Raw genomic sequence first — 16,808 nt, forward strand, 5'->3', positions numbered from 1 at the left:
ATGCTCAAGCCATGCCCAGAGTGGCTCACTTTCTCTTCCTGCTGCCTGCTGATCCGCATGTAGAATCCTCAGCTCCTTCTTCAGCACTATGACTGCCACATGCTGAAACGTTCCCCACCAGGACGATAATGGACTAAACCTTGAAACTGTAAGCCAGCCCCAATGGAATGTTTTCCTTTATAAGAGTTGCCAGGATCACGGCGTCTCTTTACACCAACAGAAACCCTTACTAAGTCATCAACCTTCTGCCTCAACTCCAACACAGGCTTTGTGAGTGCCTAAATGGTGCCCAAGGTCTAGAACTACTCCCTGCCCCAATGTGAAAATTCCAAAGAAGCCTCTGATGACTGAGACGGAAAAGGAAAACCAGCAGGGTTCTAGAGAAACAGGCGAGGGTCCCAAGGGTTCACTGTCCCTCCTCAGGCCTAACAGTTCCTCAGCTCTGCTGGTGGCCATTAGGAACTGAAGTAAAAGAATCCAAAGAGAATGCCAATGATACCACTCGCCTTCCCAAGCCACAATCTCACATGGGCGGTGGGGGGGGGGGGGCGGGCTCTCTTTCTGGAATCTTCTCACCCTCTTTTCCTCCCCACTTTCTAGTCATCAACCGCTCTTCCCTCCTCAGATCACTCTCCTACAAAACGTCCTTAGGCAATCCCATAATGCCCCTGTTGAGGCATGTGCCTTGATCTCACTGACGAATGTCGCCCACCACCCTTCTTGTCATTGACAAGCCTTGATTTTAAACGTCTGTGTGAGTTTGTTTCAATCAAGGTCCTTCCCTCTGGCCTCACAGGGAACTCTTTGAGGGCAGGGCCTAACCCTGTGTTCTAGCTGACTGTTTATATTCCTAACACCCAAAGAGAGCCAGGGCCTCTGGGTATAGCTCAGAGGTAAAGAACTCCCCAAGGTCCAGGCTTCAGTGTCCGGTGCCACCGAAGTAAAAGAGGAGAGGGACAGGGAGGGAGGCTAGGTGGGCTGGTAGGTAGGTAAGCAGACAGCTCTGTGTAGGAGAGAGCCAGGAAGGGCCTGGGAAAGGGAAAGCCAGCATCCCCGCAGGTCCGGCCACTGGCCACACAGCTTTCTTCTGCAGAGTCATGTTCTGCTGGCTTGCTGTTTGCTTCACTCTGGCTTTATTCGATGATGTATGTATTTTGGCTGCAGAAAGTACTTCCCATCAACCGAACACAATGCTCTGGGACATGCCTGGTAGCCACTAGTTAAACTCAGATACAGCTTCCAGTGACTAAAAGGTAAGTCCAAGGTTTTTACTATTTGTATACTTTTCCCCCGTAAAATCTGAAAATTCTAATATTTTCTAACTCAGGTTAGGCTTGGGTGGCAAGCACATTTACCTGCTGAGCTATCTTGACCACATGGGGGTGCATTCTTGAGGCATACACAAAGCCACTAGCCTACTTCTCAAGGAAGATGAGGAGCTGGTTCCTGCAGCTGATCCCTTGCTGAATCCCATATCCACTCTGGGATAGTCTGTGGTTTCTTTTTTTTCTTTTTTGGATTTTTTGAGACACAGTTTCCCTGTGCAATTTTGGTGTCTGTCCTGGACCTTGCTTTGTAGACCAGACTGGCCTCAAACTCACAGAGATCCACCTGACTCTGCCTCCCGAGTGCTGGGATTAAAGGCGTGCGCCACCACTGCCAGGCTGTGGTTTCTTATTTTATTCACCCAAAGGAAATCTGCCTTTTTTTTTTTTTTTGTATTTTTTTATTTTTTGAGTCAGGGTTTCTCTGTGTAGCCCTTGGCTATCCTGGAACTCACTCTGTAGACCTGGCTGGCCTTGAACTCAGAGATCCACCTGCCTCTGCTTCCCAGAGTGCTAGGCTTAAAGGCGTGTGCTACTATCACCAGACTTTTAGGCTTATAAGCTAGTCTTCATCCTCTTCCAGGCAAGTCTGAGGCCACAATGCCCCTGTCCAGGGTGCCTATGCCCATGCCTTACCTGCTCCATCTACAGGCAGGAATGTGACCTATCAGGAGTCTAGGACCAAGCCGGGCGGTGTTTGAGGCCAGCCTGGGCTACCAACTGAGTTCCAGGAAAGGCGCAAAGCTACACAGAGAAACCCTGTCTCGAAAAACCAAAAAAAAGAAAAAAAAAAAGGAGTCTAGGACCAAAATGCTAGAGTCTAGTGGATCAACCAGCAAACTTACACCCATGGAAAATCCTACAGGAGACTGAGGCGGAGGAGACTTTGGCTAATGTCTGGCCCAGGTACTCCAGAGTGAGAAGATTTCTAGGAAGTCAATGTGAGGCCAAGAGGGAAGATGGCAACTGAGTCCCCACGCTGTAAGAAAACTCATCTTCAGCTTCCTGAGCTTGTGAGCCCTAAGAGAAGGTGGCACAAAACACATGAACACAGGACTGGGCGTGGCGGGTGGTGAACATGGACTTTGAGCTGCAAGAGAAGCAGCAGTCAAGTAACACAATGCAAGCTGAGGGTGGTAGGAAGGGCTGGCTAAGTAAGCTCCAAGTCAGCATGAAGAGCTGAGGCTGGCCAGAACAGACTGGTAGGAAGTCCAGTGACACTGCAGTAGGAGCTGTTCCAGCAGGTCCTGGCAGCCAGTGGCTGACTCCATGTAGACACTGGACAGCAAGTTAGCCAGGCTGGCACTTAGGAAGACATGGAGACAGGAGGCAGAGACATTCAAGAGTGGGAATGACTATACTGCTTAATGCTACACTCAGGGATCCAGAACAGGCTGCTGGACTCAGAAAGGGTCAAGGCCCTGCAGAGTACAATGAGAATTAAAAGCAAGCTCTATGCAAGTGAGTTGTAAATGGCATCCTTGGATAAAAGGAAATTTTACATTTTAAGAAACTATGAGTAATCCAGTTCAAGTAACCATTCATTCATTCACTCTCTATATGCACATAGTGAGGGCCATGGCATGCCCCTGGAACCATGCTGGGAGCAAAAGACAGTATGTTCTGGGAGACAGAGACCAGCTCTAGGGAGAAAGCGCCTCTAGAGGAAGACAGAGATGGGCCAGCAAGGACCTCAGGAGAATGTCAAGCTATCATCTAAAAGGGAGGAGGTCTAACTAGCCCCAAATCAAGTACATTTCCATTCACCTCTGCAAGGATTAAAGAATGAGTTGCCTAGCCTTGCCTACAGAGCTAGTTCAAGGCCAACCTAGACTATAGGAGACTCCACCTTCAAAACTTAAACCTACTTGAGATCTACTGAAGGCACAGGCAGGAGATAAACCAAACTTGAACACAATTTGGATGCTATGGCTCAGCAAGCAGACTGATACTATTCATAAATATAAGGAAATTAAAAAGCTTTACAAAAGGGCCATACAAAGGAACAGTGAGATACCCTGCTGTCCACAGAATAACAGTGAGATACCCCACTATCCATAAAGGAACAATGAGATACCCCCGCTGTCCACAGAGTAATAATGAGATATTCCACTGTCCACAGAGTAACAGTGACATACCCCACTGTCCACACAGTAACAATGAGATATCCTGCTGTCCACAGAATAACAGTGAGATACCCCACTGTCCATAAAGAAACAGTGAGATACCCCGCTGAACAACAGGAGTGGGCAAGCACCAGTCTAGAGCCCAGGAACATAATTAAGGAAACTGGCAGGACCAGGAATACAAGCACACACCAAGCAGTGTGTTTATCAGGATACTAAAGGTAGGCATTTTAAAAATTCATAAACACATAGAAAAATACTAGAAACATTGTTTTAACCCATGTCTTTTAAGAGAAGGAAAGAAAATATTAAATTAAAATGAAGTAGCAACATTATCTTCTCTTGTAAGTCCATATAATTCCCAAGGCCCTTTCATAGCCCCCCCAACCCCCCCGCAGCCCCCGTGTATCTTTCTCTTACAGTTTTTCAAGACATGGTTTCTCTGTATAGCCCTGGCTATCCTGGAACTCGCTCTGTAGACCAGGCTGGCCTCAAACTCACAGAGATACTCCTGCCTCTGCCTCGTAAGTACTGGGATTAAAGGCATGCGCCACCACTGCCTGGCTCATTTTACTTTTACTTTGGGCAGGGCTAGGGCTTGAACCCAAGACCTGTGCATGCTAGGCAAGCACCCTAGCTAGCACTGAGCTATATCACCAACCTCATAATTTAAAAAAAATAATAACTTTATTATTACATTTACTTTATTTACTCTGTGTGTGTGTGTGTGCGCGCGCGCGTGCGTGCGTGCGTGCGTGCGTGCGTGCGTGCGTGCGTGTGTGTGTGTGTGTGTGTTTATGTCCAACTTCTGGGAGTCAGTTCTCTCCTTTCACCATGTAAGTCCCAAGAACTGAATTCAGCTCATCAAGTTTTGCAGCAGGCACCACTACCTTCTAGGCCATCTCACCAGCCACACTTTGTAGCTTTTTATGGAACTATTCAACTGCCATTTTGCTGAATGCCTTCACACCAAACCACCCACCACACAAAATCCTGACCCCACCTACCACCCCCAGAAGATAAGATTTCCCTTAACAGATCATCTTTCTCCACTGCCTCTAGTAACAAGTAACTAGTCTTCCCCAGTTTGAAGAAACAGGCCGACATAGACCCATTTTTATAGGCAATGGTTTTTTACAAGTACTTTTAAGCCGTGATGTTCAAGTCACTGATGTAATACCATAAAGTAATACAAGCCATTAGTTTTAAAAGAGGTCTGAGTCTTCCATCTCAGGGCCTGGGTGATTCCCTTGGCTGTGTGATACTATATAACCGAGATAAGGGTTTTTCCCTGTATGAAGCCTCCACAGCGAGGCTGCTGGCTGCTTCTTCTGTGACCTGTGCCCATCTGTGGTAACAGACCTCGATTATTAGTGGGGTCCCCTTTCTATTTCTAAGCCCCTTCTTCAGCTAGCATGTTCTGGCCAATTAAGGCAAGAACATGAATTTAAATGGGGTCTCTGGGAATCTACTGGGCATGGACTCAGCTGAGGGAAGCAGGTATTTTGTGGTTCTGCTTTTCCTCCTCCTTCAAGCCTGTACCTGAATCAAATAATGGGTACCCTTCATGCCCATCTCGGACCAGAAGAAGACAGTGAGGATGGAAGCCAGGTGCTGGGATGATGGCATAAGAAATAGGAGCCTGGCCAGATGGTGGTGTCACACACCTTTAATCCCAGCACTCAGGAGGCAGAGCCAGGAGGATCTCTGTGAGTTCAAGGCCAACCTGAACTACAGAGTGAGTTCCAGGACAAGCTCCAAAGCTGCACAGAGAAACCCTGTCTCAGAAAAAAAAAAAAAAAAAAAAAAAAAAAAAAGCAAAGAAACAGGAGCCTGGATCTCTAAATGCACTGTGCAGCTGCCCTGAAATCCTCAGACTTCTATTCAAGGGTAGATGAGGTCATCACTCAGTTGCTGTCACTCTGTTTGTTTTTAGGTGACACAGAGTCCAACTGACACCCAATGCCAATTACAAACTAGTGAAGGTTACTCTACCCCATACACATCCCACTGCCAGTAAACAGCAAATGACTGAAGCAGATGACCAAGACAATAAAACATTTCAATCAGCCACTTTTTACTAAGACTTCATAACTGCTTGATGCCTACCACTACTTTCTCTTTTCCACATAGACAGCCACATTCTTTTCTTGACTAGTTCAAGCTCAACTGATACATACTTTCCAATATTCTGCCCTCATATGACAGTGACCAAACATCCAACCTTCCACAACCCTTAGTAAAAAACAAAACAGAAGAGTGTCCCCAGTTTACAAGACATGAAGAAGTCACAATTCCCAAGATGGGAGCAATGAGCAAAGTGGTCGCACACTTTTTCTGGAATGACCGCAAGGAGGCTCACACTGGCATACACAATCCCAGGCAAACACCCACCCACAAACTCCTGCTCACACGTAAGATCCACAACCTATACCAACATCGGCACCAACAGGATGGTAGGTAGCACATTATGTCTTGACAAAGGCCTTTAAGGAGTCCACTCCTTCCCCGAAAGCTCTCCACTTTCAAAGACCGATGGAACCAGAGCCCTGGCTCCCGGAAAAGAGGCACACAGGCTCCTGCCTTCTTCTGTAAGCAGCACAACTTGGCAAGGCAACGTCTCCTTCGCAAGAGCCTTGTTTTCACAACAGTAATCTTGTAGAAGGTCAAACTTTGTATGTGTAGCTTCAGATTATGGTCAAAGTTTAAACTTGATCAAGGAAATTGTAAACTTTTACACTTCCATTATCCTGGCCCAGATTTCTCAATGGGCCAAATTATATAACATTATTTCACCCTGCCTAGCTCTCTCAGAATAGTAAGGACATAAGAAAAAGTTAAAGAGGATTCAGCTTCTACCTCACTTTTTTTTTTTTTAACCAATGCATCTGCCTCTTATCCCACCACCCAAAGTACCTCTGGGCTGACATTTAGACACTGAAAGTTTCAATTCAGTTAATACATTTAAAGAGCAGAGTTTTGGACAAGGAATGAGAAAACCATAAAGTCACAGAAAAGAGAAAAGGGAGGTAAGATTTTTTTCACTCATGTAACTCAATTCTTTCACACCCACTGTTAAAGTATATACCTAATTGTTCATATTCTCAAAAAGAGGAAGTTTTCTATTATTAAAGGGGCAGGGAGTAGACAGAAGGGATAAATGAAACAAAGGTCATTTTAAAGAATCTGCAAAGTATAATCTCTCTCTCTCTCTCTCTCTCTCTCTCTCTCTCTCTCTCTCCCCTCTCTCTCTCATATATATATATATATATATATATATATATATATATATATATATATATATATATAAAACTCATTCTTGGCTCAGTGGTGGTGGCACACATCTTTAACCCCAGCACTTGGGGGGCAGAGGCAGTCATATCTCTGAGTTCGAGGCCAGTGTGGTCTACAAAGAGAGCTCCTGGACAGACAGGGCTGTTACACAGAGAAACCCCTGTCTCGAAGAAAAGAAAGAAAAAAGAAACATCCCTTCTCACTAAGGAAAAGAATTGCAAATACTCTCTTCTTTCCCATTTTCTATTTTTCCTACAACAAATCTACTTACACAACTGCAAAATGCATCTTGGAAAGCAGACTCACAACAGCATCCACAGAAAAATAAGCCATGCTAGGAACAGCTCAGATAAAAGCAAAATCTGGCTGGGCAGTGGTTTGTGAGGTGGTGGCGCACGCCTTTGATCCTAGTGTTTTGGAGGCAGAGGCAAGTGGATCTCTGAGTTCAAGGCCAGCCTGATCTACAGAGCAAGTTCCAAGACAGCCAAGGCTACACACACACACACACACACACACACACACACACACACACACTCAACAAACAAAAAACCAAGTGTGAAGAACTTCTGGGCCCAAAGCACACAGATGCAGAGAGTAGTCCCAAGAGTCCATGTCACCCCCAAAGTTCTTCACCCGAAATACCCTCCTCTCAGGGACAGGCTACTCCAAACGATCTTAAATACATACACTCATCACATGTATCCTCTCCGCAGTCAGTATGGACCAGGGAGAACACCAGGAAGCACATTTCTAGCTGTTCTGCCAGCCCACGTGCAAGCCTGAAGTCTCTACCAACTTCTCATTTAATTATACCTAACACCGTCTTTACAGCCCAGTTTATGGATTCCGTGTATTTAATACACAGTTACTTCTCAGTTCCCTGCAATTACATGCTAGTTATGGAATTCATTAATAGCACCCCTGGGCTACCAGGAGGTCTACCACACCACCAGTCAGGTCACGCTCACCAACTGCCACCGCCACCTGTAGTACACTGGGACCCAGTTAAACACACACCTCTTCTTCCGGTGGCTGCCTCTCCAGTCAGCTGAGATGTGGAGGCTGAAATGCAGGCTGTGTAGGTTTGCCTTCTCTGCTGCTCCAGAAAGGGGATATCCTCTTTTGGGGGATTACATCCACATTTCCCACAAGTAGGAAAATAAATCTCTTTCTGCATATATCAGTCTCAAATACTGACCACTCTGCCTGCAAACTACCAGTCCACCACCACCCCAGACCCCTCGGGGCCTCCCTCCTCTTTCCTCACACTGCCACTCAATGGCAGAATGTTTTGATATAAAGCTCCACCAGGCACCCACATCGACTGAAGCCGCCGAGTGAGGGTGTGGCTGCTCCTCATACCCAGCCCAGCCCAGCTCTCCATACTCACTGTTGCTGGACTTAAGGTCACGGTGGATGATGGGGACGATTGCCTCATCATGTAGGTAGTTCATCCCTCTGGCAATCTGCACAGCCCAGTTCACCAGGATGTCTGGGGGAATCCTTTTCCCAGACAACACTCTGTTCAAAGGCCCTCCACGGGCAAACTCCATGACCAAGCAGAGGTTGGGTTCCTTCAGGCACACCCCTCTGAGGGCAATGATGTTCGGGTGCTTCAGCATGGCAAAGAGCTTGGCCTCTTGGCGAACATTCTCTATGGTCTGGCTGATGTCCTCATCAGGGTCATGGCGAGCTGCTTTCACAGCGACCTCATCACCTACCCAGAAAGCGCGATAAACTTTCCCAAAGCCCCCAATGCCGATGATCTCCTCCAGGGTTAGCTCCGCAAAATCAATCTCTAGCACTGAGAAAGAAGAAAACAGGAAGTCAAACATTTCCTTTGAACACCATATAACTAACCACACTTCCACTGGATGGGCAAACACAGCCATGGTAGGAAAAGCAGGACCTCCCTGTCTCCACACTGTAAACTCCACACGCAGCAGAGACTGTGGTTAACTTCATGTGCATTATTCTTAGTGACTAGCAAAGAGTAGGCATTCGACAGGTGTTTAATGTAAAGTAAATCCTACTTGGAGAATCAGGAGACTCTTATACAAGACCACCCCATTTTAACCCAAAGGAATACCGGGGCAACCTTTTTTGAAAATTGCTTAGGTTCATTTGTTCTTGGTGGTGAGTGGCATAAAACCCAGGGCTGAGCAGACACACAGCAGCTACAGTTTGGTTTGTAAACAGCTTCTGGAGAAATAGCATCAGTGGATAAAGAAGGACAGTAACTCCCACAGTAGGACGAGGGCAAGACTGAGTGGAAAAGGGACACGTGAAAAGAGCCCTAGAGGAAGTGTAGAGGGGGATCTCATCAGACAATGAAGGGGCGGGGTAAAGGACAATCTGGGCAGAGAGAGGGACATGAGCAGTAACATGGCACATGCTACTGCAACATCAGGGTACCTGACACCCCAAGGACATTAGGGAGCCCACAGCGGCTGGACTGTTAACTGGGATAAGAGGTAAGACTCGAGCCTTGTTGGGGATAACCAGGTGGTAATAAGCTTCCGAGCAATTCTAAAGAACTTAAAATTACTCTAGAAGCAACATGTACTGTTTAGAAAGGGAGATTTGTGGTTTAGAAAGGATACCAACTGTGACAGCCATGCAGGATATAATGGGAAAGAAAGTCTGGAGCAAAGAGCCCCTAAGGGACCAGGGTGCAGCTCAGTCAAAGCAGGTGGAGTCTGGCATGCATGAAGCTCAGGGTTCAATCCATAGCACCACATAAAACAGGGTGGCAGCACACGCCAATAATCTACACTAAAGAGATAGAGACAGGAGAATCACAAGTTCAAGGACAACCGAAGCTCTATAGCAAGTCTGAGGCTAGCTTGATCTAAAAGGAGACCCTGTCTCAAAAGGAAGAACCATTAAGGAGGCCCTTGCAGTGACCCAGGCCTGCTGAGCCTCAGAGGTACTGAGCACAGAAAGAACTGAGTCAATGTGAAAGACTTCCAGGACTTGGTTCTATCGGGATCTTAGTTCCTGAGAGGTACAGGAAAGGAGCCTCATGGGAAACATCTCACTCTGGTGGATGGACCTCAGTGCCTCAGGTCTATCCTTGACAGTCACCTCAACCATTCAACCTGCTTCCAAGATCTAGAATCTGAACCTAAAGTACTTGATTATACCTTCAGCACCATTTGGAAAAGATAACAGTAGCTACCAGAGATTATCTATCTTGGGCTAGATAGAATGTTAAGAACTAACTGAGCACAGTGCTGTTTCATGTGTCTCTCCTAAAACCCTGTTCTCTTTTGACTAATTCAGACTCATCCCTCACATTTGAACTTAAACATCCATTTCACAGAGAAACTTCTAACCTCAAGACCAAACGAGGGCAAGCTCCTATCAAACACCTTTGCAGAAAACTATTCCACAAGACTCACCAAGATTTATCACTATTTAATTACTCATTCACTGCCTATAACCTTGACACGATGACAGCCACAGGACAGAGATTCTGTCTGCCACCACTATGTTCATTGTGACAAATATTTAAAGGGTGACCAATACAAGAAATTTACCTAGGTAGGGCAAACAAATTTAGATCTGTTTAGAAGGGGTGGGAAGGGGGTGGGTAGGGTTTCTGGAAGAGAGAATAACCACACACTACCAAAATAAATAAATAAAACAAACAAACCTAGGGAAACAAAGACGTGTTTCTAGATTTGGGCAAGAGCAAACTGGATGGCTGTTCTTCCCTATGTGGTCAGCCCCATCACACTCCATTGCTCATTTGGATGCTGATAGGGCTCAAGTTTTTGTTCTTACTTAACCATAATTCTTTTAATCTTCTCCTCTTCTTGTATTTTGCAAAGCAACTGTCGATCTGCCCAAAGAAAACTCTCAGGGACTAAGTCAAATGGACTGTCTTTATGTACACAAGAAGCAGAGCCCATCTTGACCCTCCAAGTTCCACAAGACTAACTAACCCTTTGGGGATGTAGTGCAGCTTAGTGGCAAAGTACATGCTTAGTATCTGCACAGTCCTGGGTTCAGTCCCTGATATCATGAAATAAAGAAAAGAGGGGAAAGTTATTGTCTTTTCGGGTATGGGGGGGAGTTCCCTGAAGAACAAATGACATGGCAGAACCTGCAGACTAGCAATCAGCACCCACCCCAACATCCTTCTAGCACCTCGCCTTTTGGTATCAGAGGCTAGAAAGCTAAGAAACTACAAGTCCCAGGATCCCTTATGGCAAAGGCACTGGACGTGAACTAAGTGACACACAAGATTTGCAAGCAAAGAGAGATGGAGACCATTTTTTGGCTGCCTCTCCTGGCAAGCATGGCTGTCTGCAGCAGCATGCCAGTGTCCGGTCACTAGCTCTATAGCTGTGCAAATGAATGTTCCATAGTGAAGTGGCTGCCTATTCTCCAGGCTGCAGACACAAGAGGCTGTTCCTGAAGCTGCCATCTTCAACAGCAGCTCCAGATGCTGAACCTCATCTGTGAGAACAGTGCCAACTTGCTTGCTGGTGCAGCTCTGCAGTGCCCAGAGCACTCCCCATCAGAGCCTCTTCTCCAAGCCCTCCCAACAAGTCTGTAAGCGCCCAATTTCCTGTGCTGAATCCAATTCTTGCTTAAAATAGCTTCAATGTTTCTGAGTCCTAAAAATGAATCCTGACTAATTACTAACTTTTGTCCGATGTCATCCACACGAATGAGAAAACATGCAGACAGTAAAGAGAGATTAGAAACTTCTTTGAAAGATACATGTCTACCTGGTCTTTGGAGGCAAGGAATGGCCTTTTTATTTTATTTCTCTACCAGAAAAGCTCCATGCCTCTTGAATGAATTGAATTGATCGCCCTATTTCCTCAACTAAGTCTTTGAATTAATTAACTATACTACTTCTCTTATGTGCACCCTCTGTTTCTCAGCTCTGAAACATACTTGTCAACACACAGTGGGTGTTCAATGTTTACCCGAGGGTAGAAAAGATGGGACTTTGGTCTAGGGTGCTGAAAAGGACAGCTCCTCCAGCAGCTGGGCAGAGAGAGGCATGAAATGGAAGGGAAAGAAAGCAGTGACCTCTCTGGGGCAGAAGCTAAGATCTCAGCTTTCCCCTACTAAGTTAAGAAACATAAGGAAGCCAGCCTGCAAGAAAAGTACAAAAAATAGCTTTCCAACAGACAAAGACAACCTGGAGCGGGAGCAAGGACTTTCTTTTCCTTTCCCTACTGAGAAGTCCCTTCCGACAGGCTTCCAGGGACTAGACCTTCAGCTGCAGAGAGCATGAGGGCTTGCCTTTCCTTCTCTGCTCCAGTCAAGACCTGGTTTTAAGCAAGAATCAGGTCAACTTGCATTCAGCACACTTTTTAAAAAATTTTCTGTGGGAAGCTATTTCTAGGAACATCAACAAAACCTTATTTCATGTTGGAGTCAAGATGTTATTTCTCCAGATTGTATGCTTGGAGACTGACTGAACCAGCCCGCCTTGTGGGCTTAGGGGCAAGGGAATGGTATACTTTGTTAATTTCAAAGTCTTCTATACAGAGCCAGGTGTGTGGTACACAGCTGTTAATCCCAGTACTCAGGAAGTAGATGCAGGAGGATCATAAGTTCAAGGACAGTATGGGCTACATAGTGAGATCCTGTAAAAAGAAAGGTAAATAAGTGAGAAAAAAAAAAAAAAACAAACCTATACTGGGCAGGAGACAGAGATATGGGGATCGCTAGGACTTCTAGCCTCCAGTCTAGAGGCTAGTTGAAAATGCTCCAGGTTCAGTTAGAGACCCTCTGAAGGTAATAAGGCAAAGATCTTTAGAGAACACCCAGCTTCCTCTGTTCACGGGTACATGTGTGCATGGGTACATGCATCTGATGCATCTGCTCACACACACACACACACACACACACACACACACACACACCTTAAACATATCTGAAAATACATTCTTACATTTGTAGTGAATTCAGGAAAAACAAATGTAACTTAATAGTGACCTTAATGCTGTGTTGCAAACAAACTAACACTAGTGTAGAAGAAACATTTTAATAGCTATGTATCTCCCAGAGTGACAAACTGAAGCTTTAAACTTTTGGCCTTTTACAACATAGAGGATGAGAGATCTCTCAGGTTATATTGATTTGTCATCCATGGAGAGCCAACCCCTGGTACCTACAGTAGCAGGATATAAAATGGCTTATAATATCACTAGTGTATTTTTTCTTTGATAAAAGAGTAATTTCCCCTTCTGTATTGAATAAAGCTTGAAGCAAAATTTTCACTTGAAAACAACACTGTAAAACTAAACCTGATTCTCACTGCTTGACTAGACATAGGTATTCCAATCCTGAACATGTCACATGCTATAAGTCCCAGAGGGGAAGTTTACAATTTTTTTTTTCCGGTTTTTCGAGGCAGGGTTTCTCTGTGTAGTTTTGCGCCTTTCCTGGAACTCACTTGGTAGCCCAGGCTGGCCTCGAACTCACAGAGATCCGCCTGGCTCTGCCTCCCGAGTGCTGGGATTAAAGGCGTGTGCCACCACCGCCCGGCGAGGGGAAGTTTAAAAGGGTAACTCTGGGGAAGAATTGTCAGTGGCTTTACTATTCCAGATCCCGGGGGGACAAGGTTTTGTCAATCATCTTTATCTTCTGAGTGACACTAACTCAACTGGTGGACAGAGCTCTCCCAGTTGACATTCCTATCTTTTCAAAGCGCTTACTAAAATTTCATATTTACTTCACCAGTCTCCCTGTTGTGTTCAGAAGCATCTCCTACCATCCTTTTATCCCTTGGTTCTTAACATAGCAGCCACCACTCACCAGGTACTCAAGAATGAGCTTTTGACTGGAGCTTTGTGAACTATCGAGAATAATGCCAGTCCCAAGGAAGGCCAAGTTAGAGCACTTACCAGAACTTTCAATGCCAAGCTCCTCAAGTGAATTCTTTCCCCAAGTACAAGGTCCTCCCATCTGGGTTCCAGACTTAGGAATCCACTCCATCCAAGGTACTGTCTATTCCAATAAGGTGAGTCCTGGTCACATTACAGAGACTCGTCTCCCAAGGCAGCACACTGTTGTCATGTCTGGCACTCAGCGGAAAGGTTCTTTTAACCTAAGTCATGTTCACTCCTGACCGCTCTGACAGCCAGGAGCACAACAAGATGCTGAGGGAACTGAGAGGCTGCTTGTGAACTTCACATAACTTGTACACTGTCACGTTAGCTGTCCCTAAAATCATCACAGAACTCCACCCACAACGAGTTTCAAAACCTCATTCAACGTAAGTTCATCAACCAAGCTCATCTCCAACACCAATAATTCCAAACACCATGCCAGGACCTTTGATTGGCCTATGTCTCCACCAGCGTTGCCAAATATGCCAAAAATATGTAGCACCCAGAAACAATCTAAAGTGACTTGCCATTTCCGGGCATTATACATATCAAAATGTATAAACAAGAAACTTTGAATGAAAGGGGAACAGATCTAAGAAGAACTAGAGATCTGAACAATCTGACAGTCAAAGGACCAGAAGGAAAAGAAGAAAAAAAGAAGTTGCAATTGTATTTAAAACTCATCTTAAAGTAATGTAATTGTTCATGTAAAAATAAGTAACAGAAAGATAACTGTTGCAGATGAAAATGTAAAACTAAGTATCAAAGTGACTTAAAGTAGGATGCAAAGTACATAAAACAAGGAACTAACTACCAAGTATGTAGTAAGGTCTTCTAACTGGAATTATGGAAACTTTTAAATACTATAAGCTACACTTAGAGAGATTCACATCTTCTAAAATAACCAAGTATATACAAATGATTAAGGAATTATAATGGCAACTTAACTCCTCTGAAAAACAGCAAAGAAAATTTCGTTAGGGGCATGGAACAGGGAGGGGGTTCTTGGAAAACTGATGAAAACCAGGACACAGGGAGAAAGGCCCTGGAAGGGAACTCTGGGCCTGCGGGCCCCCATACCCCCCGAGATTTGGCCAATGCCAAATATAGGCAAGGATTATGGGTGAAAAAAATATGTGTTGTCTGAACGATATGACTGTATGGGACAAGGACTGTACCTGGTGATCCTGAACTCCCACGAGGGAAAGACGTACTTTCTCTCTCTAATTATTCCTCCACTCATGATTGTGCGCCCTCCCCCCACACATACACACCTTTCCTAACATATTATTTGGTGAGACTCCTCAAGTACAACTTTGAGATACAGGACGAGAACCCAAGAAACCAACACGAGATTTCAAAGGCACCTGACTCTTGAGTTCGTTCACACATGCTTCCGGGACTTGTGAGCCTGCCCAGGCAGGCGAAGAGACGCCTCCACTTCTCTCAGGACAAATACCTTTAAGAGGCGGGGACAAGCGACAGAAGAGGTCCGCCAGGTCCTTGGGTGGGGGACTAAGGTTACTGGTGACAGTAACCACCTGCTCTCCAGAAACCCTTCCAGATCTGGAGGGGCACAAGGAGGGAGGGGAAGGGAGACTCGTGCTGGGGGCTTCACGAGTTGCTGTTTGCGCGAGTCAGGTGAAGGTGAAGCAGCCCAGTGTTCCAGGCAGGGCCTGCGGCTCTGGAGCTTCTCGGTGGCACCAGCTAAAGCCCCTGCAGCTCTCACACCCCGGCCAATCACTCCCCACCCCTGATCTCTCCTTGCCCACCCCAGGCCTCACCCTCCCCTCCCCTCCCCACCGGGCTTCGGTGCCGCCTTCTCCTTACGCTGAATGGGCGGGTAGCAACTGGGGTCCTCGGCGCCCGGCTGGCAGCGGCTGGAGAAGGCGCTGCGCGGGGTCACGTAGTTGCTGGGGAAGATGCCCACCCGCTGGTTCAGCTGTCCGGTCCACCAGCCCTCGTCGCCGGACACCTGCGAGTCCTTGGACAGCACCTCTACCACATCGCCTAGCCGCAGGGTCAGCTCGTCCTCGCCCGCCGCCTCGTACTCGAATACAGCCGTCCAGTAGGGCAGCGCGGCGTGGGAGCCCAGGTCGGCGGCCACCGCCTCCTCCTCGTCCTCCTCCTCCTCGGCCCCTGTGCCCGTGGCATCCTCCCCCGGCGGGGCGGCAGCGGCGCTCGCCAGGCAGCCGAGAAGCGATCTGGAGGACTCCATGGAGCGGCCGGTCCATAGGGTGCGGGGCGGCCGCCCGCAGGAGCCGCCGCCGCCTATTGTTCATGCGGCTCGGCAGCGCTGGGGGCTCCGCGCCCCCGACGGCCGCCGCAGGTAGGGCCCGGGCAGGCGGGGCGCGCGAGAGCCGCGGACGCCCGGTGCGCACCGCGAGCGCGCACCGCGGACAGGAGAGCGGCGCAGTGCCCGCCGCCTGGCGCCCTCGCGGGCGGCCTCGCCCCTCCGCGGCTCCCACCTGCTCGTGCCGCCCGTGCCCGCCGCCCGCTGGCCGCTCCCTCCCCGCCCCGCCCCGCCCCGCGCGCCCCGCCTCCCCGCACGCCCGGGACCACCTGACGCGAGTCTGGCTCCGCCCCAGCCCTGCGGACCCGGGGGCGGGGCCTCCGGGCCAAACCCGCCCCCCTCTCGCCAGCCCGCCCTCCCATTGGCCCGCCGCTGCTGTCCGTTTCCTGGGAGAGGCTGAGGCCTCATTGGGTGGCTCCCGAGAAGGTGAAGCAGAACGTGCGTTCGGACTGTGGGAGCCCCCGGCTGCGGAGCTTGCTGTCTTTGTCTGCGCGGTTTGGTCCTACCGGCTGCGCCAGTTCCAGGTTCAGGTGGCCAAGCTCTTGGTTCTGCTTCGGCCCTGGGGACCAGCTTCCGTCCCCTCCCGCCTCCGCGCACACACTCGCACCCCGGAACCTTATGGCCGGTGATGGAAGAACTCTTCGGATTGCACTGCTGGCCTCGATCTCTGTGAGAAGAAGTTCCAGGCCATCGTCAGAATTCCGAAAGGGAGGTCACCTAGTGGAGCTTCCGCAGGCTGGGGGTTTGCCTGGTGGAGCTGACTGTATCTAGGACCCTGGTGATGGCTACATAGATCACACCGAGGACCAAAGCAGAGTGAAGACTGGTGCTGCCGCTCTTGGGCAAGGGCCGACCTATACTATGTCCTTTTGTTACACTCCCCCCGCCCCACGCCCCCAAGATTAAG

The 16,808-nt window shown here is 47.8% G+C and overlaps 1 protein-coding gene across 1 annotated transcript in view; it reads right to left on the reverse strand.

Annotated features, from left to right (window-relative positions):
- The window catches only part of Map3k9 (mitogen-activated protein kinase kinase kinase 9), a 75,802-nt gene extending 59,976 nt beyond the window's left edge, over positions 1-15,826 (reverse strand). The window contains exons 1-2 of the mRNA XM_059279552.1: positions 15,439-15,826; positions 8,136-8,549 (exon numbers count right to left, since the gene is read on the reverse strand). Of these exons, the coding sequence (XP_059135535.1) occupies positions 8,136-8,549; positions 15,439-15,826 (802 nt within the window). The remainder of the gene's footprint in view (positions 1-8,135; positions 8,550-15,438) is intronic.
- Positions 15,827-16,808: the final 982 nt, after the last annotated feature.

This window comes from Peromyscus eremicus, chromosome 14 (genome assembly GCF_949786415.1).
Source record: "Peromyscus eremicus chromosome 14, PerEre_H2_v1, whole genome shotgun sequence".
NCBI classification, from domain to species: Eukaryota; Metazoa; Chordata; class Mammalia; order Rodentia; family Cricetidae; genus Peromyscus; species Peromyscus eremicus.